We start from the raw sequence: 24,643 nt of genomic DNA, 5'->3' as shown, positions 1-24,643 counted from the left end.
ACAGACTAGACTTGTAAAATAATATTCTCCAATACATTTAATAGAATGGGTAGAATAATTCTTCAAAATATTCTCTCCTATGCTAAATAATGCGGGAGAATATTTTTTTACAAGTCTACAGGCATACAGATCTGTACACAAATACAGTTATTCACATGTTATGCTGAATGCAAGTACAGCAGTGCACTTCTTACTCGTAGCCTGCATTTCAGGGGGCCTGTAACCAGGCTCACTTTTAAAATGAATGCAGGTACAGTCATTCACACAAACACTTGTTCAGACACCTGAATACATGTACAATGCAATATCTGAATAGGACTTAAATGAGAAGCTGAGAGAGTGGGACTAGTTAAGAGTGACAAGAGTGTTATGGAATGCAGGGCATCTCTTTGGAGATCTTACGTGTGAGATAGGGGAACTGCTTCCTTGTAAGAGCTGTTTCCTTCCATTTAATGTTCTTGTAGATTTGTAAATAAATCAAACATTACAAAGGTGCCATAAGGTCCAGTGATCTCTCCTCCAAAGGAAATCAAACCCAAGAGTGTTGCTCCTAGAACTTCTTGCTACTCAGGGAAATAGGGAGTACTAATGATGAATTCCAGTTTGTGCACTGACAATGTTTTGAGACACTTATTCTTGTCATAGTGCCTTTCCAAACGATGCAGAGGGTGGGAGGTGGGCCTCAAAAATCTTGCCATGTTTATTATTTATTATTATTTATTTAATAAATCTGTATACTGCCCACTGCTGAAGTCTCTAGGCTGTTTACAGCATAAAACAAACTACAAATAAATATTTACCTGAATAGAAGAGACTCTGAATTTAAGATGACCCCCTTAAAAACACAGGTTAAATACAGGTTATACAGTGGTCCCTCTACTTACGAAATTAATCCGTTCCGAATGCACATTTGTAAGTCGAAAAATTCGTAAGTTGAAAAGCGGTTTCCCATAGGAATGCATTGGGAACGGATTAATGCGTTCCGGAGCCTAGAAAAAAGACCCAGACCCCCAGTAAGGCTTGCAAACTGCACAGGAACATTTCTTTTCAAGAATAAACAGGCAGTAAACAGGCAGGCAAGTCAAGGAAACCGCATGTAAAATTCGTAAGTCGAGGAAACCCCATCTAAAAATTTGTAAGTCGAGGAAACCCCATCTAAAAATTTGTAAGTCGAAAAAACCGCATCTAAAACCGGATCTAAAACTGCCGTTTGTAACTCGAAAAATACTTATGTCGAGTAGTTTGTAAGTCGAGGGACCACTGTACTGTATTTAATATAAATACAGGGTTGCAATGAAGGCCAAGCAGGGTTGCAATGAAGGCCTTGGAAAGGATCTTTAGATGCCGTGACGTGTCTATACCTACAAAGATTCGAATAATTTTGACAATGGTTTTCCCCATGACACTCTATGGATGCGAAAGCTGGACTTTGAAGAAGCAAGACAGAAAAAGTATTGACGCTTTTGAACTTTAGTGCTGGAGAAGACTTTTGAGGATACAATGGACAGCCAGGAAAACAAACAAATGGATCACAGAACAAATCAATCAATCCACAATTTTCACTCGAGGCACAAATGACCAGGCTCAAATTATCATACTTCAGTCGGACACATTATGCAAAGGCCCAGCTCCCTTGAGAAGTCCATAATGCTTGGGAAAGTTGAGGGAAAGAGAAGAAGAGGCTGAACAGCAGCAAGGTGGATGGACTTGATTATGACAGCAATGAATGCACCACTGAGAGAACTTAAAGGCCAAGTGGAAGAAAGATCATCCTGGAGAGAAACTATCTATGTGGTTGCTAAGAGTCGACACTGACTTGACAGCACTTAATCAAATACTGTATTTACCTGAAAGGAAGAGGACCCTGATTTCTAACATCAAAGAACTTGGAGGGAAACCTAGTCTTGGATTAAGGTAAATACAAAAATCTTGCCATGTTTATTATTTATTATTATTTATTTAATAAATCTGTATGCTGCCCACTGCTGAAGTCTCTAGGCTGTTTACAGCATAAAACAAACTACGAATAAATATTTACCTGAATAGAAGAGACTCTGAATTTAAGACGATCCCCTTAAAAACACAGGTTAAATACAGGTTATACTGTATTTAATATAAATACAGGGTTGCACTATTTGTAGTGCTGCAGTAGTCGTAGTTGCGATCTAGCATCAGTGGTACAATACTCCATATTCACACAATGCATTGTGGGTGTGGGGGACTAGTTTTGTTCCCAGGCAGCTAGCCTTGATGTGGGAAAGTATCAGAGAAGATGCACACTCTAAAGTGCTTTTCTACATGGTGTGGTGAACACACATGTGGGAGCAGGATTGCACCCCTGTCTTCTCTCCTCGCCACTATGTGTTTTAAGCATAAATTGTGAAAGAGCCTGTGTGCATAAAATGTATACGTGAAGGCTCTTTATGTATGATTTTGTACAGGGGTGCAGATAGAAGGAAGCTTGAGAAGCAACTTCTCACTTCCATTTTGGGGCTGTGAGGAAAGATACTTTTTGTAGGGTAGAAAAATAGGTTTAGGGGATTAAAGATATGAGTTGATACATTTGATGGGACAGAGTTCAGCAAAATGAAGGGTGAACTCCTCAAATGTTTGCAGAGGGGATCAGCACCCCTGATTACGTATGCACATAAGATCTTTCACCAAGTTGTTCTGAAGAAGTCTGAAATGGCCCCGCTGCTGCAGATGTTGTGGGGACGTGCCACAGTGCACATGCAACAACAAGCCTCTTTCCCAAACCCAACTCTTTACACCAGCACATACTGATTAACAGGAAATATGTCACAGAGGGCAGATACAGCAAAAGAGGGAAGGAGGCAAAGAGGGAAGGAGGGAGGGAGGATGAATATTAAAAGCTGAAAAGTAGAAGGAAAAACTGCAGCATCCTGACAGTCATGTCACATAATTCCTGAGAAGCACTTCTTTGAAAGCAAAGTCATGACAGGAGGAAAACTGACGCGCAGGCTGGCTCAGCGATTCAGCTTTTCAGTGTAAACAGCATGAAGCAAAACAAGCCTTCCAGGTGTGAGACGCAGCAGAAGCCTCATTCGACACGTATGGTTTTGCGACATCTGTTCAACAAAAACACCATAATGAATCTGGTCAATGAATCGCCATGTAGGTTGTGCCACCATTAAGAACATAAGAACAGCCCTGCTGGATCAGGCCCAAGGCCCATCTAGTCCAGCATCCTGTTTCACATAGTAGCCCACCAGATGCCTCTGAGAAGCCCACAGGGAGTGGGTTGGGGCTTGCCCCCTCTCCTGCTGTTGCTCCCCTGCAACTGGGGAAGAGGTCTCTGAAGAGGTCTCAAATGGCCTTGCACCATTGTGCACCTCTTCCTCCTTCTTCATTCTCTCTTTCTCTCCATACCGTCTTCATTTCCAGTTCTTGCCTAATACTCATTATGTTACCTACCTTAAGTGGCGCAGTGAGGAAATGCTTGACTAACAAGCAGAAGGTTGCAGGTTTGAATCCCTGCTGGTATGTTTCCCAGACTATGGGAAACATCTATATTGGGCAGTAGCGAGATAGGAAGGTGCTGAAAGGCATCCTCTCATACTGCATAGGAGATGGCAATGGTAAACCCCTCCTATATTCTACCAAAGACATCCACAGGGCTCTGTGGGCACCAGGTGTTGAAATCGACTTGATGGCACACTTTACTCATTATGTTCTAGGGCTTCTAGCTCTTTGTGCCCATAAGGATCTTTCTCCTGTGTAAGTACAATTTAATACTAGAAGGGATTGCACTCCCCCTTAAGAACCTGGTTAGCAGAACAGGAATGTCATTAGATCTGACCTCATTGATGGAAGCACAACTGGTGTCCATGGCTTGGAGTACTTTTTCCCAACTTTGTGTGCCAGCGTGGTGTAGTGGCTAGAGTGCTGGACTAGGACTGGGGAGACCCGAGTTCAAATACCCATTCAGCCCTGAAACTAGCTGGGTGACTCTGGGCCAGTCACTTCTCTCTCAGCCTAGCCAACTTCACAGGGTTGTTGTGAGAAGAAACTCAAGTATGTGGTACTCCGCTCTGGGCTCCCTGGAGGAAAAGCGCTTTATAAAATGATAGATAGATAGATAAAATAACAACAACTGTGGATGATACCCAGTGAATGTTGTGTGCTGGGGAAATGCAACCAAAATGCAACACTGAGGAAAGATGTGAGCGGTGCACACAGCAAATGAACAAAACATACCCTCTATGCATTAAACTGATCTCCTGGAAAGGCCTTTGCAGGCTGCATTTTCTCATTCATCTCTCCGCCAGTTCTGTCTTTTCTGAAGGAAAAATAAACGGATAAATCTGGGATTAAATCCTTTGTGATTTAATTGCATTTTGGGCTCCTTTTTCAGAAGTGTAAATGATGATGCTTTGCGTGTGTGGCAGGAAGATCCCCGGCCCATGCCAAAAGCAGTGGTTGTGGTAGAAACAGTTTAAAGAGTTGAATAGCAGAAATCACACCAGACCGCACAGGGAGCCAGACACCATCACAGAGCAGCACAGAAGCAAGCAATTCATCCCAAACACACATCACTGGGGCCAATCAGCTGTGCCACTTTCCCCCCCTCCTTCTCCCCCCCCCTCCAGCAACCTCAAGCTGTGCCAGCACAGCAGACTATACGACTATACACAGCTTGGGAAAAGAGTGGGACCTACTTAGAAAATGACCTTTAGAGCTGCCAATGTAGCCTGTTGCAGGAAAACTCCTGGGACACAGGCTCTTAACTGTGAGGAGGCAATCCCTTGTGCCGTGGATGGAAAGGGCTGCCTAATTCCGTGAAACTCTGGTAGCAGCAGGATCAATGGGAGGGAGGGTGATAGTATGACTTCTGCAAAGGGAAAGAAGTATTTAGGAGCGCAACACCCCACATCCTCATCCCCACAGCCACAATCACTAGGTTTAGACTTTGTCTCTCTGCAGCTGTTCCCTATGCAGAGACCTCATCTTTTCCTGAAGAGACTGATCCTTCTTTATCTGTACACACTTCAGAGCTCTTTATATTTGAAGATACAAATATAACAATATATTTGTTATATTAATATATCTATAGATTGTTCAACAATATATTTGAACAATATAACAAATATAGGTTTAGAAATCTGGGCTTCTAGCCCAAGGAAGTCTGATGTGGTCCCCGGCAGGGAAACTAAAGGGAGTGGAAGGATTTATCAGAGAGCCTCAGGGATGAGAACAGTCTAGCTTCTTCTTCCATCTTCCAGCAACTGCAATGAAAGGAGCTGCTTTTGGCTTTACCATCCCAACTGTCCAGGCTGCCAGGAATGGCTACTTTCCCACCCCATTTGCTTTGGCTCTCTGTTTCTCAAATACTGCACTATCCAAAATAAACCCTGCATTTCCCCACAGAGACTCCTTCCTGATGCTTAAGATAGACCCTGCAACACTTCCTACTACCGCCTCCAGGTTCTCACCAGACACAGACTGCTCCTGCTTTTTGCTAGGGACCCCACATTCCTCCCAGTACTGCTTCTGTTTCTGTTTCTGATTCGTCTTTCGCTGCCGCTGCCACTTCCACCTAACACAAACTGGGTATCCCCACTATAAATTTGCAGATGGAGCCATGGCTGGTTATTTTCAATCAGTATTTGGATTTTCAGCCCTCTCCCACCACAGCATATGCACCTCCTGTCATTTGGTCCTGTGCAAAATCTTCCCCCCATTTCTCTCCTGCCTCCTTGGCATGAGTTAAAATGAATAATAAGTAAATTATGCTGTTGCACATCTTAGAGGCTGTCTGGTTTATTGTGGCACACAAGCTTTTGTAAGCAACTGTATCTTAATCATAAGAACATAAAAAGAGCCCTGCTGGATCAGGCCAAAGCCTGCATCTGCTTGCCTGCCCCTTTCTTTCTTTCTTTCTTGCTTGCTTGCTTGCTTGCTTGCTTGCTCGTATTCTCTGTAAAGTTCCATGTACATCGCTGGCACTATATTAAATATGAATAGTAATAACACCAATAACAATAACTCTTACTGAAATACTACCAAAAAATGTTCTGTTATGTTCTGGGGGAAACAAATTCCATTCATTATAACCTGGTCTCTGCTGTCCTTGGAAAACTGATGGAAGAAGATTGATGGGAGAGAGAGAAGGGAACAGGACAGGGAGCTTTCCCAGACAGTAAGCTTGGGCTTTCTGTGAGGCTTTACTGTGAGTTCAAAGTTGCCCCCCAAAAACAACGCAAAAAGTGGATTTTTAAACATGGATATAAATTGAGCCACACTCTAATGCACGATGGAAGCCCTGAATTGTGTGTTAAGTGCTCCCTGATAGGTTGCAGGGACTTTGGGTTAAATTTGGCCGATATATGAACACACACCTCAATTCTGGAGATGCATACTAAAAGCCGGGTGTGAAAAACTTCAGGGAGAATTTACTTCCCTTTATCACATCACCTCTCTCCCTTCTGTGTCTTGAGGGTACTTGGAGCCAAGGTTTCAATAACCTTCCCTGGGAATGAGCCAGATGGGTTTTCTCAGACAGTTTACACTGGAGCTGCCTCCCCCAGCTGAAATAACAACTGCCTCAACCCAAAACTTTGATATTGTAGCCAAAAGGAAAGATGTTAGACGCAGGGCAAATGAAAGAAGCAGGGACCAGGGCTGGAGACAACTCCAAGTCCCATCTGATCTGTAAGGCCAAGGGAAACTGACAGAGCAGACTGAAAACAGGTTAGGTTGGAATAAGCTCAACCAATCAGAACCAGGCTGTAGACGCACAGGAGTTGAGCATGAAGGTCTCTGTGGACATATATAGGAAGGGGCATGACCTCAGGAACGTCTCATTCAAATGAGAACTCGTGGGATTGTTACTATTTGCATCACGGATGGGAACACCAAAGGGGTTTATGGGTAAAAAAAACACAATGTTCCTGAGAATTGCCAGGATAAAGTTGTGGGTGGAATACACAGCTCAAGACTCATCTCACTCTTTCCAAATTATCCTTGTTGTCATTGGACAAAAAAAGATTCCCAGGGGATAGAGGCTCTTCTACTCTAAGACACCAATGGTTTGCCTGTTTTGCAAAAATCTGTCTTCAAGTGGATAATGGCATTATGGAAGCAAAATATAACAGGCACCTAACCACTAACCTCAGGTTGGGAGCTCATATGGTTTAAAGCCAGGAATTCTCAAACTGGGATTGAGATTCCCGGGTGTTAGATCTGACTATAACTCCCATCCCAGCCACAACAGCCTTTGGCTTTAAGCCATTTTCTGTGGTCTCATGTGCTAGATATTGCCCATAACACAGATTCATGGTTTGTAGTAATTTTCTTATGTCATAACAACATATCAGTGCAGAAACCTAGAAAAAGAATGTGCTAATTATTTCCCAGAGTTGGGGGCTGTTTTGATGGGAATGGTGGTAGTAAGTAGGAGAAACGGAGGAATGTGTACGTGAGCCTCAAAGAGGAGGTCTGAAAGAAACAGCTGACTTACCCAAGGCCAGCCAGAGCCAAACAGGACATGATATTAGATGTGTCACTGTCTAGTTGCGTGCTTATTTTCACTTTTAAAAACCATCTCCACTGGGTCTTGTCCAGTCTGGAACAGTGGTGGGAAGGGAGTGTCTAACTTTTTACTTCTGTGCCATTTTCTGTTTAGTCTGACTTTTAATGACTTTTTAGTTTGAATTTTAATTTTAATGAGTTTTGATCTGGTTTAAATGTTTTCTGATTTCAATTCTTTTATTATGTTTTTTAAATTTTTAATGTAAACCACCCTGTTTACATTTACCACCCTGGACTCTATTGCCAGAGTCATTATGTTTTCAATATTTTGGGGCTATATCATTTACTGAACCTAAATTACAGTTGGTATGCTATTTAAACAAACAAATTCCAGTGAAGAGATGTTTACCTGTAAGGATAACATTTGGCCCATGTAGTACAGTAGCAGAGTTTTATATTGCTTCTTGTGGTATTCCTATTCTTGGGAGAAAGAAATTTGCTGCATTAGGTTTGTGAGTAATAGATGGAAAGGTTGTGCCTCCCCAGTTAAAAACTACTTCAAAAGACATACCTGTTGCAACTATAGGGGAGGAGCAGTATCAGAATGGAGTGGGTTGTGCTAAGGGGTTTATTCATAAACTCGAAATGAAACAGAATGTGGTACCTATACAACAAAAACTACTATGATTACCATTTATGCTCAGGGCAGCAGTATCACAGGAACTTAAGGAAATGAGGGCAAATGATATTATTGAAGAGGTCGAATCCTCAGAATGGGTTTCACTTATAGTAGTGAAAAAGAAGAAGGATGGTCTGGATTTAAGAGAGCCTAATAAGGCCATTGTAACTGATAGACACCCACTCCCTCATATAGAGGAAATATTCTCAGAATTACGAAGGGCAAAGATGTTTTCAACCCTTGATTTACAAAGTGCATATCATCAAGTTCTATTGCATGAGGATCAGGGCTGTCCTTAGAGAGCCCTGGTGGGGTGTAGGGCCCGGGGCAAATCAGTCAGTGCGGGGCCCCCTTCCAGTTAATTCCAATGGGGGTTAAAAAAGTGGGGCCCGGGGCGGTCGCCCTGCTTGCCATGCCCTAAGGACAGCCCTGATGAAGATAGTAGAGATCTTACAACATTTATTACTCATGATAGACTTTTCCAGTATAACCATGTTACTTATGGGCTTGCCTTAGCACCTAGTGCTTTCCAGAGAATGATGTCTATTATTTTGAAAGAACAGAAAGGGGCACAATGTTATTTCAATGATATAATTGTATTTGGAGAAACTGTGGAAGAACATGAAAATAATTTGAGGTCAGTTTTGGATTGCATTAAGGAAGCAGGGTTGAGGCTTAATTTGGAAAAATGTAAATGGAGACAAACAGAACTTTTCTTCTTGGGTCATACCATTTCAGTTCAGGGATTGAAGCCTAAGAGTGATCATGTGGCAGCAATCCTAGAGGCACCTTCCCCAAGGGATATGCAGATTTTGTGTTCCTTTTGGGGTTTGACCTCATGGTATACTAAATTCATTCCAAATTATGCATCTGTGGTGGAGCATCTTTGAGAGTTAAGGGGAACTGCAAGTTTGAATTGGACAGTAGCAGCACAGACAAATTTTGAGAATGTTAAGAGGTTAATTGTTGATAGCCCTGCATTGATATTGTTTGATCCAGTGTTACCTATAATTGTGACAACAGATGCCTCTGATTATGAGCTAGGTGCTATACAGCTAACCCCTGCTAACTTGGCAAAGAGGCACCTTTTAACGTGGTGATTCTCTTTATTTAGCAGGGGGAGAGTAACTGGTCCTATCCACCCACAGCACAGTACTTCCAGTGACTGTTGCTGGTGTCTATCTTATGTTTCTTTTAGACTGTGAGCCCTTTGGGGACAGGGATCCATCTTATTTATTTATTATTTCTCTGTAAACCGCCTTGAGCCATTTTTTGGAAGGGCGGTATAGAAATCGAATAAATAATAATAATAATACTTACACAGGTATATGAAGGGAATGTAGAGAAAACTGTTGCATTTGCATCAAGAACACTTACTGATGTGGAAAGGAAATATTCAACTGTTGAAAAGGCAGCGCTTGCATGTGTGTGGTCTGTTGAAAAATGGAGAACTTACCTGTAGGGTCAGATGTTTAAGCTATGTACTGATCATAAACCATTAACAGCATTATTGACCACAAAAGGAATGGGACAAGCAGGTAGTCATATTGCTAGGTGGACTGCAAAATTGCTTGCTTTTACTTATGAGATGGAATATAGACCGGGAATACATAATGTTACAGCTGATTGTTTATCCTGATTGCCTTTACCAGCTTCAGAAGTAATGGTTGATAGAGGTGATGAGGAAGTAGTCACAATTATCTCTAATGCCCTTATGGCAGTGACAAAAGAACAATTTCAGACTGCATGCAGGACATGTCCAGTTCAGCAGAGTTTGTGCGAATATATGATGGGCAAGTAGCCTAAGCATAAGAGGAAGATCAGGCCTGTGTTGCTGCCTTATTATAGGATTTAGGAGGAACTTTCAGTGCAGGATGAATATGTGCCCCAGGGGGCATACTGGCTGCTTGTGCCAGAAGAATTACAGCAAATGATTATACAGTTGACACATGATACTCATCAAGGAGTGGTGAGAACTAAACAAAGATTGCGGGATTTATATTGGTGGCTAGAAATGGATTCCCAAGTGGAAGCAGCAATAAAATCATGCACTATTTGCCAGTCATATGATAAGACAGCAATAACAAGGCCTATACCATTACAGCCAGTGCCACTTCAAGATGATGCTTGGGAAAAGGTAGCCATTGATATAGTAGGCCCTTTGGATGGGGCTTCTGTGGATTGCCAATATGACATTACTTTAATTGATTATTATAGTAAATGGCTTGAAGTAGCATTCCCATCACAAACTACTTCTGCTATAGTTGTTAAATTTCTTACTAGTGTTTTCAGTAGGGAAGGAAATCCTAAAGAGATATCTTCTGATAATGGGACTCAGGTTATCTCTTGGGAATTTGAAACATTTCTAACAGAACGTAATATCATACATAGGAGAACACCTGTATATTAACTCCAAGCGAATGGGGAAATTGAAAGGTTCAATAGAACCTTAAAAGATAGCTTACAAACAGCAAGACTAGAAGGGAAAGCATGGAAAGCCTGTACTACTGAATTCTTGCAGGTATATAGAGCTACACAACATGCAATAATACAGAAATCACCTGTGGAATTGTTGCATGGGAGAGAAATGCAGACTAACTTGAATGTGGCTGGGGTAGTAAAATCAAGGCCAGAAATTTATTCAGAGCAGGATATGAGAAGGGTGGAAAAGAAACAAGAGGAGTCCAGAGTGTATATAGATCAGTCTTGAGGGGGCTAAGGAACGAGAATTTAAATGTGGTTCATATGTACGGGTGAAGAAACCAGGAATTAGAGGAAAAGGGAAGAGTAGATTTACATCTCCTCATAAAGTCATTGAAAGGAAAGGAAAGTATACCTATCAGTAGTCGGGTGGGAGAGTGTGGAATGCTTCCCATTTGGCTCCTGTGAGTAAGGAGAGGGTGGCATTTCACAAACAGCACCCGATAATTCCGACCCAGTGGCTGAATTCCAATCCAGAGAAGAGGTTCAAAGAGGAAATGAACAGGATCAAGAGCAAAGGGGAGCTGAAGGGTGGTCAGTTCGTGCAAGACGTTTACCAGTATGGACTAAGGATTATATAATGTAAAAATTGTGTGTTAATTTTAATTAAGTGGGGAGAAATATGGTGATGTGATTTTAAAATACTGTTCCTTAAAGGGGTTGAGTATGAGAACCAGCTGAAAGGGATCAGTGTATCTAATGTATAAAAGAGAGCAGAGAGCAATGAGAGAGCAGTCTTGCTTGGCTCACTGCTTGCTTGGCTCCTGATGGCTGTATTATCTTAAGAGACTGCTTACAATAAAGGAAGTAGCTTTATTGTGTGGCTTGAATACAACAGCAGTCCACCATGCAACGACTTTTGCAGCAATCCCTGTTTGAAACAGGAAAAAAAAGGTGTTTTTTTAAACTATTTGAAAAAAGTGAGTCAACAAGGGAAACGTGAATACAATGATTTAAGCCAGGGGCATAGCTCGAGGAGAGGGGGCCTATACCCACCGCTCTTTTCGGTGGCCCCTCGGAGGGAGCTAATGAAGAAAATAGGGAGGGGTGGAGCTGGGGGTCCGGTTCTTTGAACCCTTTATAACGAGAATAAATGCGTCACTGAGTTGTGTCAATTCCAGAGAAGTGTAGTGGCAGACGAGGGGATCTTTTTCCAAGTATAAACTTTCCGAGAGGTTCGTTTCCTTTCACCTCGATGAGTAGAAACACATTACAAGGTTATAGCTCGTAATACGTGAGGAGGGAAGATTTTTACAAAAGCACATTTCCAATCAATGCCAGGACACTTCCTCCCGCCGAATAATACGAGTCATGTTTGACAGAGACCCCGCCCTCTAGTGCGTGAGTCTTAAAGGGCGGGACGATGTGTTTGCTCGCCCAATGGGAAAGGACCTAACCGGAATGTGGTCCGATCTCCAAGATTGTCCGGCTGACTGCGGAGTGGCTTGTCTTTTCCGTTCCCCTGGTGGGTCGTTCCCCCCACCTCCCCGCCCCGTCCCATCCTTCACCCCAAATCATCGCCACGATGTCGAGCGCAACGAAGAAGAAGGAGTCCGAGCTCTCTGGGCAAATCGAGGATTTCGTGGCGCTGCTGAAGCGGGGTGGGGAGAAGCCGTGCTCGGAGGAGGCTGCCCGGCAGACGGTGGGGCTGCTGCGGAGGATCGTAGCCAACGGGCGGTGGGACAACGCGGGTGAGAAAGAGAGAAAGCGGCAGGCGGGCGCGGGGGAGAGTCCAGCTTCCCAGCTCACATGCATCGCACCCACAGGCTGCGCTGATGTTTAAGCATTTCGTTCGCCGCTGCGCATCCATTCCTCCTCCTCCTCCTCCTCCTCCCGGGGGTGGGCTCCTCCGCTCTTTCCTTCCCTAAATAGAAAAGGTGGTGGGGGACGTTCGTGATGTTATTTAGGTCGCTTCCTTTCACACATGCCCATAGGAAGCTGCCTTTTACCGAGTCCGGCCACTATGGTCCATCTAATTCAGCACTGTCTACTGGAAGCAGCTCTCCAAGGTGACAGACAGGCCTAACTGGAGATGCTGAGGACTGAATCTCGGACAGAGTTGCCAACTTTCACTGGAGTTGTTTTTGGATATTAACACACACACCCCGCCGCCACTCACACACACACACTATACACAGACACACGCATATTAAGTCATTAAAACCCCTGGGTTACTTTCAATGGCTCGTGAGCCTTTCTAGACAGCAGACTTTACTGCAAGGCTATGCTACAAGTTCAAATTTGCCCTCCCCCCAAACAGATGCAAAAAAGTGGATTGTTTTTACCCTGGACATAAATAGATCTATGCTTTAACGCAGTGGTTCCCAAACTGGGAGCCTCCAGATGTTGCTGAGCTACAATTCCCATCAGCCTCAGCTAGAAGGCTGGGGGTGATGGGAGCTGTAATTCAGCAACATCTGGAGGCTCCCAGTTTGGGAACCACTGCTCTAACATGTAATGAAAACCAACGTGTCTGGACTGGAGTACTCCCCGATAGCTCGCGGGGACTTTGGGGTAAATCTAGCTGATATGTGAATTCACACCCTCCATTCTGGAGGAGAAGCGAGCTAAAAGCCCCATCTGGAAATGCTCCTGAAGACTGACGCTGATTCTTAGAGATTCCCATCCAGTCCTGGAGGGTTGGCAACCCTAACCTGGGACTTCCTGTATGCTCTTCCACTCAGTTACAACTACAACCTCAATACACTTGTTATGGACATATGAAGTTGCCTCACACCAAATGACACAACTGTGGGGATTTGAACCTAGGCCTCCCCAGTCCTAGTCTGACACGTTAATTACTATACCAGGCAGGGGCACTCGATTGGCTATGCCTGATTCCATGTGCATAATTCGTTTTCTCACTAGAATGACCTGATCCAATGGAAGTATAGGATTCTTGTATCTTTTTCTTGTCCTATATGATATTACACCTGCCAAAATTCTCTCTTGGGTACAAAAAAGGTGCTGATGCCCCAAACTCCATTGTATCGGAGCACTCTAGTCTCATCTCTGGCTGAACAATGGATTGTAAGAATTTATTAGATGTATGATCTACTTTTTATCTGGGTGAAGTCGTTTAAATAACTTGGTGGGGAGGAAGCTGATTTGAACCACTGATACATTTTGTTCCCATGTAAAAAGTGGAAAGGCAGTGTGGCACACCACAAAGCCTATGCGGGCCCCTGCCAACTCTATGGACTGTCAGATGAATAGAACATGCTGAAATATCACCTGAACATGTCCTGTTGGGGATTAGATGCTTTGGGATGTGGGCAGATAGAACATTTTGAGAGAGAATTACCAGATCTCCTTCCCAATTCAGGAGAGCTGATGGAATTGATTCGTAAGGAGGGTCGGCGAATGACTGCAGCCCAGCCATCTGAGACCACTGTGGGTAACATGGTGAGAAGAGTGCTGAAGATAATTCGTGAGGAGTATGGCAGGTGAAGCAGCTTCTCTTTGTCACATGTATTCCTGTCTTTGTACCCTTTGAAACAATATTTTCTTTGTAACACAATTGTGACCTTTTGCAATCGGAACCCAGCACAGCCAATCTCTTTTTCCTACCAGTAAAGAAATGATCTTTCCTCTAACGTTATGTTTCCAAAGCAATTACAGTGGTCCCTCGACTTACAAACTACTCGACATAAGTATTTTTCGAGTTACAAACAGCAGTTTTAGATCCGGTTTTAGATGCGGTTTTTTCGACTTACAAATTTTTAGATGGGGTTTCCTCGACTTACAAATTTTTAGATGGGGTTTCCACGACTTACAAATTTTACATGCGGTTTCCTTGACTTGCCTGCCTGTTTACTGCCTGTTTATTCTTGAAAAGAAATGTTCCTGTGCAGTTTGCAAGCCTTACTGGGGGTCTGGGTCTTTTTTCTAGGCTCCGGAACGCATTAATCCGTTCCCAATGCATTCCTATGGGAAACTGCTTTTCGACTTACGAATTTTTCAACTTACAAATGTGCATTCGGAACGGATTACTGCCATCCAGATTATTTTGTAGGAAGGATTTATCAGTGGTCATCCTTGTAGCCTCAGTTATTTCATTTTTTAAATGTATATGCTGCTTTTTTTGCCTTAGGACCTCAAAGCAGCCAACAGCATAGTTAAAAAAAAGAATAAGCATATAACAAGAACAATAAAAACATGACTAAGAAGAGAACATAAAATGAAATCAGTCAAATGTGAGAACTGCATTGCAGTGTCTCTCAAACACCTGACTAAACAAGCAGATTTTCAGTAGGTGTCTAAAGACTGGAAGAGATGGGACTATATGATCTCCCAGGGGAAATAATTTCAAAGCCTGGGGCCACCACTAAAAAAAGCCCTTACTTTTTTTTTTTTTTACCAATGCTTGTCAACTGGGCATCAGCCAACAGTATGTGAAGTAGAGCTTCCCTTGATGATCTTAATGGACAGGTCAAATCACATGGGAAATTTCATGTATTTTTGTTTCAGTTACTATGGTGTGGACCCTTCCCCAATTAAGTATTTCTCTTGCAAATGCTTTTTTTTTTGTTTTTTGTTTTTTTTTTGGCACCAAACACTATCTTACTTAATAGCAAGCATAATCGATGTTTCCCCCCACAACATTTGGCTTTTAAGAGGTCATTGGACAGTATAATTGACCAGCAGTGCTTTAGGGAAATTTTCACCCTGTGAGCTTCATCAATTTGCTAACATCTGGGTGTATTTATGTTACTCCTTCTGTCTGCCAATGCTAATTATAAACATACCCATATGTTTGCAAATCCATAGTGGACATAATGGAAACCTGGTGGAACAGTGAGAACCAGTGGGACACTGTTATTCCTGGATACAAACTATACAGAAAGAACAAGGAAAGACAGATTGAGGGTAGAGTAGCACTGTATGTTAAAAAAGGAATAGAATCCAACAAGCTAGAAAACCCAGGAAAACTGGAGTCCTCCACAGAACCATTATGGGTGACAGATTGAAAGGAAATGTGTTACTAGGGACGTGCTATCGCCCTCCGGATCAAAATGCTGACAGTGACCTGGAGTTCGAGAAGCAAATCAGAGGCATCAAAGAGGGACAGAGCTGTAATAGTAGGTGACTTAAACTATCCTCACTTAGACTGGGCAAATTTACATGTGGGTATTGACAGAGAGACCAGATTTCTAGACATGCTAAATGACTGTGCCTTAGAACAGTTGGTTGTGGAACCAACCAGAGAGAAGGCAACCTTGGACTTAACCTGAGTGGTGTCCAGGACCTGGTACAACATGTCAAGAGTTGTAGAACCATTGGGGAACAGTGACCATAGTGTGATCCAATTCAGCTTATCTGCGAGTAGAGCACTGCCAAGGAAGTCCAACACAGATGCGTTGGACTTCCAAAGAGGAAACTACTCAAAAATGAGGGGATTGGTAAAAAGGAAGCTGAAAGTGAAAGTCAGGAGGGCCAGAAAGCATGGAACTGATTTAAAACCACAATAATAGGAGCTTAGTTGGAATATAAACCAAGAAGGAAGAAAGATAACAAAGATCAGGAGGATGCCAGCGTGGCTAACAAGTAGAGTCAGGGAAGCTATAGAAAGGAAGAAGACTTCCTTCAAAAATTGGAAGTCCTGCCCAAATGAAGAGAAGAGAAAAGTCTGGCAAAATACATACAAGGAGACAATAAAGGTCTATCAATGGCTACTAGTCTGGTGGCTATAGGCCTCTAAATACCAGTTGCAGGGGAGTAGCAGTAGGAGAGAGGGCATGCGCTTATCTCTTGACTGTGTGTGGGCTTCTCGGAGGCATCTAGTGGGCCACTGTGTGAAACAGGATGCTGGACTAGATAGGCCTTGGGCCTGATTCAGCAGGGCTGTTCTTACGTTCTCGTGTTCTTATGTCAATGGCAAAGAGCTTCTTCAGAGCTCTGCCAGTAAAACCGCAAACTAGACCATTCTTCTTGTCCAGTCTAGCCACTGAGTTCTTTTCTTCTCTGGTCAGTAGAAGGCAGATGGGGGGCGGAAACAAATCTGGAGGTAGAGATGGGGAGGAGCTCCCTTCTCCTAAACATTTCTTCTTCTTTTTAATGCTGCCTTTGTAAGTGAAGGATGCCAGCTTCTCAGTGCTATTCCCCAGCTATCTGTGAGTCAAGGCAAGATGAGAGAAAAGGGTTTTGTGCTTACTCTTTTCCTAGTCTTCTGCTTTGGTGGGAAGCTGCATTCTCCTAATCTAGATGGTGTGGCCTACATTGCCATGGGGTAACACGTCCTTTCTTCCCCCCCAGTTTGAAAGGTTCTGTTCTTTCTACAGGCTGCGAGGGCGCAGTGAGGAGAGTGACCAGCAGGAATCGCTACACAAACTTCTGACTTCTGAAGGCCTCAATGAGGATTTCAACACTCACTATCCCCTACTTAGGGCCAATATCATCGAAACCATTAATGAGCTATTGATTGAACTAGGTAAGAAATGCTAGCACAATAATAGGAAGAACTGTGGTAACTAGACAGCTGCTAATAAACTGAGATGGAGATCGGGAGTTCCTGCCATGAGCCTCACTGAAGTATTGCATTCCAGTTCACTAGGTAAGGCTGTCTTCCTATCTGCAGGAAGATCATTAATGAGAGGCAATAAGTAGAACTTCTTCCCTCATCTGTTTCTACCAGAATGCTCTGATAGGACACCAAAGCTATTATATCAAAAGTGACATAAATGCAGACCAGCCAGGTTCAAGATATGGACATGACCACAGGGAAATACATCCTGTAAAGGAACAAACTCTGAAAACTCTGCCTTGGTGGTATTTGTGGAGACTATGAAAGTTAGCATGGACATAATGCCCTCTCATCCTGCCAGTCATCCACCTCAAGATCCCACTTGCATTTTGGAAACTGCTGTTGGTACAGAATGCAGCAGCTAGGTTGGTCTCTGGGTCATCTCGGGGAAACCACATTACTCCTGTGCTGAAAGAGCTACACTGGCTGCTGATAAGTTTTTGGGCAAAATACGAAGTGCTGGTTATAACCTATAAAGCCCTAAACAGCTTAGGCTCTGGGTATTTAAGAGAACGGCTTCTTCACTGAGCCCCATCACCCATTGAGATCATCCGGAGAGGTTTGTCTCCAGGTGCCACTGGCTCATCTGGTAGCCACATGGGGACGGGCCTTCTCCGTTACTGCCCCACGACTGTGGAATGCGCTCCCTATTGAAATACAAGCTTCCCCTCTCTGACAACTTTTAAAAAGCATTTGAAGACTTACCTTTTCACCCAAGCTTTTTAATCTGACTCTGGTTTTAAATGGTAAGGTTTTTATTTTCTGTGTTTTAACCTATTTTATGTTGCTGTAAACCACCCAGAGACGAAAGTGTGAGGCTGTGTACAAATTTGATTGTTCGATCGATCGATAAGATGTTCTCCCAGCAAATAGGATGTGCTTTGTGCATATGCTCTTTTTCTTCTTAACTCAGTTAGGCTCAGTCAGTCTATCAGGGCTTTATACTGATCCAGTGAATCAGTATAAATTTAGATGGGTGAAATGGAGAAGATTTGCACCCTGTTTTGACAGTTGTTCTAGTTTCTGAACAATGTTCCGTGAGAGAGGTATTGGGCCTGCCTCCCCTCTCACTGCTGGACAACTTCTCTTTGCAGAAGGCACAACTTACAACATCGCCACACAGGCCCTGGAGCACATCCACTCCAATGAGGTGATCATGACTATTGGCTATTCGCGCACAGTGGAGGCCTTCCTGAAGGAAGCAGCACGCAAGAGGAAGTTCCATGTCATTGTGGCTGAGTGTGCCCCCTTTTGCAAGGTAAAAGCCTGTCCTCTGGGCTGCACTTAGCTGCCATTGGTTGCTTACTGTGGAGCAAAAGATACTTGTGTTTTCGCTATTAGGGAATGTTTGAGCTACGTAAATGGAGCTGGGGAAGATAGGGATATATTTTCTAACTAGAGGATGCTGGTTGGATGCTGGGGTCTAACTCCTTACGAGGTGAGGCTACATTGTTTGGGGCTTCTTAGTTTAGAAAAAAAAGATGACTAAGGAGAGACATGGTAGAGGTTTATAAAATTATACATGGTGTGGAAAGAGTGGAGAGAGAGACATTTTTCTCCCTTTCTCACAACACTAGAACCAGGGGTCATCCCATGAAACTGATTGCCAGAAAATTTTGGACCGACAAAAGGAAGTACTTTTTCACACACTGCATAATTAATCTGTGTAATTCTCTGCCACGAGATGTGGTTATGGCCACCAGCTTAGATTACTTTAAAAGGGGCTTAGACAAGGTCTATCGGTGGCTACTAGTCTTGATGGCTATAGGCTACTTCCAGGTTTCAGAGATAGGATACCTTTGAATACCAGTTGCAGGAGCGGGGTAAGCCTTCACCTCCTGCTTGTGGGCTTCCCAGAAGCATCTGGCGGACCACTGTGAAGCAGGATGCTGCACTAGATAGGTCTTGGGCCTTATCCAGCAAAAGTTCTTATGTTCTTATATTCTAAGAGGTAACTTTATAAAAGCATGACTTGTGTGAAGGGAATGAATTTCAATGTTAGAAAATACTATTCACAAAACAAACTCATGGTCATCCACACAAACTGCTAGGCAGCAGTTTTTGGATAGAAGAAGGCATTTCTTCACATGCTGCACAATCAGCTTTATTGCTACACATTTTTGTGTCATCAGCTAGCATGATAGCTGAAAGGGCACCTGATTTCTGGCTACCAGATGCTAGTTGAGAAAGAGATCGTGATCATGCTAAGGCATGTGTCTGACTGCTGTTAATGGAAAGAAGGCTGAGCTTCAAGGCACCATTGGTATAACCAAGTTTGATGACACGAACTGTGTGTCCATGAAGCTTCAGCTCGCAAGCTTTACTTGCCTCATATGAAAATCTTTCCTTTTTCCTTCTTTGCAGGGTCATGAAATGGCTGCCCGCTTGTCTAAAGAGAACATAGAAACCACTGTCATGAGTGATGCAGCTATCTTTGCTGTCATGTCTCGTGTCAACAAGGTAGGTGTGGTGGGGCGGCTGGGCTTGCTTCTGGGGGGGTCTCACAGGGAAACCAGTATGTGGTTGCTGGCAGTTTGGAAATATATGATGGAAGTAGGAAGGATTCCAGCCCAAGAGGAATCTTGGTATTTGCATATGGTAGCTCCCAAAATACATTGAGCTTTATGAATACATATACATACACACACACACACACACACACACACACACACACACACACACACATGGCCTTGTGCCTATACAACTATATGAAAGTAGGGCTTAAAGTAGCCAAGCATGCTTTCTAAAATACCACTCCTTCTGGCTTGGATAATTTCTTAGAACCGAGATGCTGAACTCTGTTTGTTAGAACAGAGGTGCTGAACTGAATAGCATCAAAAGTGTAGTTTTGGAGGCCACAGATGTTCAGTTTCTGAAAGAATATGAAGTAGTTGTTCTTGGAAAGTCATGGTTTTTATTGTCTAGAACACAACTGATGTTGGTGGCAGTACTTCCAACAACTGGGTCACCTTCTAACAGGTAGCTTCTCATGATTTTCACCTTTTGGGAAGATGGGAAAAGATGGCCAAAGTGGGCTGATTGAATGCATGATATCCTGGAGTCTCCCTAATGGAGAATATAATCCATCTGAGTCAAGATGGATAAAGATAGTCATAATTTTGCAACCAAAGCTATGTTTTTCCCTAACTGATTGCTCTGGCATAAGTAGTTGCTAGGAATACCCACCACTCATCATCCTGATGTTTCATGCCACAAGATTAGAACCCACTTTCCGCCACATCCCAGTTCACTGTAATGTACTGTTTCCTAATATGCATTTGTATTTTGCAGGTTATTATTGGGACAAAGACTATCTTGGCCAATGGTGCATTGATAGCGGTCAGTGGTACACATACCTTGGCACTGGCAGCTAAGCATCACTCAACCCCTCTCATTGTTTGTGCACCTATGTTCAAGCTCACACCACAAGTAAGTGCAGTGGCATTTATATCCATGGTCATCTTCCACAGTGTTAGGAGAGGGAAGCAAGAGTTGTGCCTTTGCAGAGAAGCTGCTGAGGAGCTTAGCCAAAGACTTGGTTTGCAGCTAAGTGTGCACAAAATGGGAGGGGGACACAATTTTTTCTGCTCTCCCCTCTCTCCAAAAGTATTCTTTGGTTTCCAGAAATGTGTCCCCAAGGATTGCGCAGCCCTCAAGGACATATTCCTAGAAGCCAAAAAGTACTTTGGAGGGAGGTGAAAGCAGTGAAAATCTCTCCCCTTCTGCACGCAGTTGGCTGTTGGACAGGTTTTTGGCTGAGCTCTGCAGCAACCTTCCTGTTAGGGCACAACTCTTGCTCCAACCTCCTAATGCAGCTGAACATGTTGGCCCATATCTCTATAATCTAGAGGAGCACAAATGCTCAAAAGGGCCAGAGGTGCAACACAAAGTTAAATCAAAAACTGTATTGGCCAGTGTTGATCTTTGTTAGTACAAGTGAGTTGCCAAATTCCAATATGTCTTGGGGAGAAAGATTCCAGGATGCAATGAAGTCAGACCATTCTAGTGCCATTCTAGACCTCTATTAATTGTAAGAGGGCTTATGGTATAGACCAGGTTAACTGTGTACCACACAGGCACAGAAATTGGTATTGGGCATAGCATTTGGAATTCTAAGACTCAGCTGCTTTTTGGTGGGTTTTTGAAAGTTCCTATTAAGACTGTGAAGCTTGAAAATGTGTGAGTATGGCACACATGCCATACCTCTTGTACTGGGTGATAGTGATGTAGCCGTTGTTGTTTTTTCTTCCAGTTTCTTAATGAAGATGACTCATTCCACAAGTTTGTCTCTCCACAGGAAGTGTTGCCTTTCACAGAAGGTAAAGATTTTTTCGTTAATAAAGGTTTTTTTGAACGGAAGCTGCCTTGTAGGGTGCTTGTAGAGATTCTGGAACTACAAGGTACTAAGTTCTCATTCCTGGCACAAAGAGGTGTATTATTTACTGAATACCAGGAAGCCATTTTTGTGGGTTATGCTCTGAAACTATGTTGACAATAAACCACTTGTAAGAAATAACATCTACATGAAACCGCTGAGAGATATCATCAAGGGATTTGGAGTTGGGTGTTACCAGTATGCTGACGACACTCAGATCTACTTCTCCATGTCAACTTCTTCAGAAGATGGCATAACTTCCCTAAATGCTTGCCTGGAAGCAGTAATGGGCTGGATGAGGGAGAATAAACTGAAACTGAATCCAAATAAGACGGAGGTACTTATTGTGCGGGGTCAGAACTCTAGAGATGATTTTTATCTCCCTGTTCTAGATGGGGTCACACTTCCCCAAAAGGAACAGGTTCGCAGTCTGGGAGTACTTCTGGATCCACACCTCTCCCTGGTATCTCAGGTTGAGGCAGTGCCCAGAGGGGCTTTCTATCAGCTTTGGCTGATACGCAAGCTGCGTCCGTTTCTTGAGATGAATGCCCTCAAAACAGTGGTACATATGTTGGTAACCTCCAGATGCAGTGTGCTCTATGTGGGGCTGCCTTTGTACGTAGTCCGGAAGCTTCAGTTGGAACAGAATGCGGCGGCCAGGTTGGTCTCTGGGTTATCTTGGAGAGACCACATCACTCCTTTGTTGATAGAGTTACACTGGCTGCCAATAGGTTTCCGGGCAAAATACAAAGTGCTAGTCATAACTTATAAAGCCTTAAATGGGTTAGGCCCTGGGTGTCTAAGAGAATGTCTTCTTCATTATGAGCCCCACCGCCCATTGAGGTCGTCCAGAGAGATCTGTCCAGTTGCCGCCAGCTCGACTGGTGGCCACACGGGAACGGGCTTTCTCGGTTGCTGCGAGACTGTGGAATGCGCTCCATACTGAGATACGATCCTCCCCATCTCTGACAATTTTTAGAAAGCATTTGAAAACCCACCTCTTCACCCAAGCTTTTTCAGTTCTTTAAAATTTTAAGGTTTTAATTTGTGAGTGATTTTTAGATTGTTTTAAGTTTTTGTATATATTTTAACTTGTTTTATGCTATTGTTAACTACCCAGATACAAAAGTTTGGGGCGGTGTACAAATTTGATTAATAAATAAAAATAAATAATAAATAACACAGTGTGCTCTACATACCTTCCTCTGATACATCCACTTGAGTATATGCAGTGTGTTCAGGACTTGGTGGAAAGCAGGCATAGCATCCTGTGCTAAAATTGTGCTACAGCTCTATTTGGTGGAGTTGCATGCTTTTATTACATAACTGATTGATTGAAAATACTTAGTTTGTATTAGTGGGTTCTCCATTCAAGATTTTTCCTGAAAGATAATGTAAGAATTTCAGTATTAGGTCAAGCAGGCAGCGTATCTAGCTTCATACCCTGTATCCGAAAGGGAGAATTCAGAAGTTGTATACAAGTGGTCGAAATGTATGGGATTAGCAATGCATACCTTATTGATCATTTCCAGGATGGACTGATTTAAATCAAGACAGTTTAAATTGCAAAGTAAAAGGGCAGTTTTAAATCACTGGGTGGCTTCACATGTAGTGATGGCAAGTGGGAGAAAAACGTTGGTTCCTGGTGAGTGTGTGCTCACAGCACTTCCTTGTCATCCGAACCTGCCAGTGTCAAGTGGATAATGTTGGGTCCCCTTTGCCACCAGACATTCACAATCATTATTGAAGTTAGGCAGAGAACATTGGGTGGCAGAAGGAACCCAGCATTGTCAGGTTCAGATAACAAAGAATAGGCAGAAGCACAGGTGGCCCTCTTTGTTCATGGGGGTTCCAGTCTTGCCTATAAACATGAATAAATAAACCTTACTCCTATGGGAATCTAGGGGTTAGGTTCCTAACCTCCCAAAAGCAAAACATGGGAAGGGGGTTGAAATAAGAGTAGAGATGCATAACATCTTGCTTTCCAGTGCTTCAGAAATGCCCTGGAAAATCAGCCAAATTTTTGGCAAATATTCCCCTCAAAATGTGGTTTTGGTTTTGTTTGTTGTTGTTTTAAATTTAAAGAATGAGCCTCAAAATGGCTCCGTGCTGTGTAATGGTGGCCAGAAGTCATTTCTGGGTCATTTCCATCCATTCAGCAACCTATTTTTGTACTGCACATAAATAAACCGGGACCCATCCTCAGATACAAAATCATACTACTGCCTGTAGGGTGGGCTGATCTATTAGTCCTTTCATTGGTGCTTGTACTCCATAACTATGCAAGTTTTTGTTCTCTTCTGTTGCTCACTTTTCAAATCACATGGCTTTTTATTTTCTTTCAGGGGAGATTCTGTCTAAGGTCAATGTTCACTGTCCAGTCTTTGACTACGTTCCTCCAGAACTTATCACTCTTTTCATCTCAAACATTGGTGGCAACGCTCCTTCCTATATCTATCGTCTCATGCATGAACTCTATCACCCGGATGACCGTGAACTTTGAATTATTGATACAATATATATCACAGAACAGAGGTGTATGTTTTCCATGAAGAAATAGCAACTAAATAAATCTGACCATGCATTTCTCTGTGGCCAAGGACTCTCCTCTAGTGCTACATATGGACTGTCACTTCAATTCTTGCCTGACAATATCATATCATTGTATAATAATAATAATATTTATATACCACTTTTCAAAAAAGTTTGCAAAGCAGTCTACATAGAAAAATATATAATAAATAAGATGATTCTCTGTCCCCAAAAGCTCACAATCTAAAAATAAATATGAAGTAGACACCAACAACAGCCACTGGAGGGATGCTGTGCTGGGGTTGGATAAGGCCAGTTGCTCTCCCCCTGCTAAATGTAAGAGAATCACCACTTTGAAAGGTGCCTCTTTGTTCAGTTAACAGGGGCCATAGTTCTGTAATAGCTTAAACATAGAAGGGAATTGCTTGCAACAGCCAAGCTACTTTTTCCTGCCGAGTGAGCCCAGCTCTCTGATTCTTTTTTCTTCTTCTGAAGTAGTAGCAAGCGGGGAGGGGAGGGGGAGAGAGTGTTTGTTCATACATGAATAAAGAAGTAGGGCCCT

At 43.0% G+C, this 24,643-nt stretch overlaps 1 protein-coding gene and 2 long non-coding RNA genes across 3 annotated transcripts; 1 reads left to right on the top strand and 2 right to left on the bottom strand.

Annotated features, from left to right (window-relative positions):
• Nucleotides 1-1,454: 1,454 nt before the first annotated feature.
• LOC128340629 (uncharacterized) lies at nucleotides 1,455-5,869 on the bottom strand. Its single transcript, XR_008313843.1, has 3 exons — nucleotides 4,680-5,869; nucleotides 4,219-4,300; nucleotides 1,455-3,089 (listed from the first exon to the last, which is right to left on the bottom strand). It is a non-coding gene; the product is annotated as an uncharacterized LOC128340629 (long non-coding RNA).
• A 15-nt stretch (nucleotides 5,870-5,884) lies between these two features.
• Nucleotides 5,885-11,982, bottom strand: LOC128340632 (uncharacterized). Its single transcript, XR_008313847.1, has 2 exons — nucleotides 7,901-11,982; nucleotides 5,885-5,966 (listed from the first exon to the last, which is right to left on the bottom strand). It is a non-coding gene; the product is annotated as an uncharacterized LOC128340632 (long non-coding RNA).
• Nucleotides 11,983-12,096: 114 nt separating this feature from the next.
• EIF2B2 (eukaryotic translation initiation factor 2B subunit beta) lies at nucleotides 12,097-24,143 on the top strand. Its single transcript, XM_053285903.1, has 8 exons — nucleotides 12,097-12,342; nucleotides 13,977-14,097; nucleotides 16,933-17,081; nucleotides 18,269-18,432; nucleotides 19,539-19,634; nucleotides 20,466-20,603; nucleotides 21,427-21,493; nucleotides 23,895-24,143. The coding sequence occupies exons 1-8, from the start codon at nucleotides 12,177-12,179 to the stop codon at nucleotides 24,050-24,052; spliced, it is 1,059 nt and encodes a 352-aa protein (XP_053141878.1). The 5' UTR covers nucleotides 12,097-12,176; the 3' UTR covers nucleotides 24,053-24,143.
• Nucleotides 24,144-24,643: the final 500 nt, after the last annotated feature.

The sequence above is a fragment of the Hemicordylus capensis genome, chromosome 1, assembly GCF_027244095.1.
Source record: "Hemicordylus capensis ecotype Gifberg chromosome 1, rHemCap1.1.pri, whole genome shotgun sequence".
Taxonomy (NCBI): domain Eukaryota; kingdom Metazoa; phylum Chordata; class Lepidosauria; order Squamata; family Cordylidae; genus Hemicordylus; species Hemicordylus capensis.
Note: the sequence above shows the minus strand (reverse complement) of the source record. Positions and strands in the feature narration are given on the sequence as shown.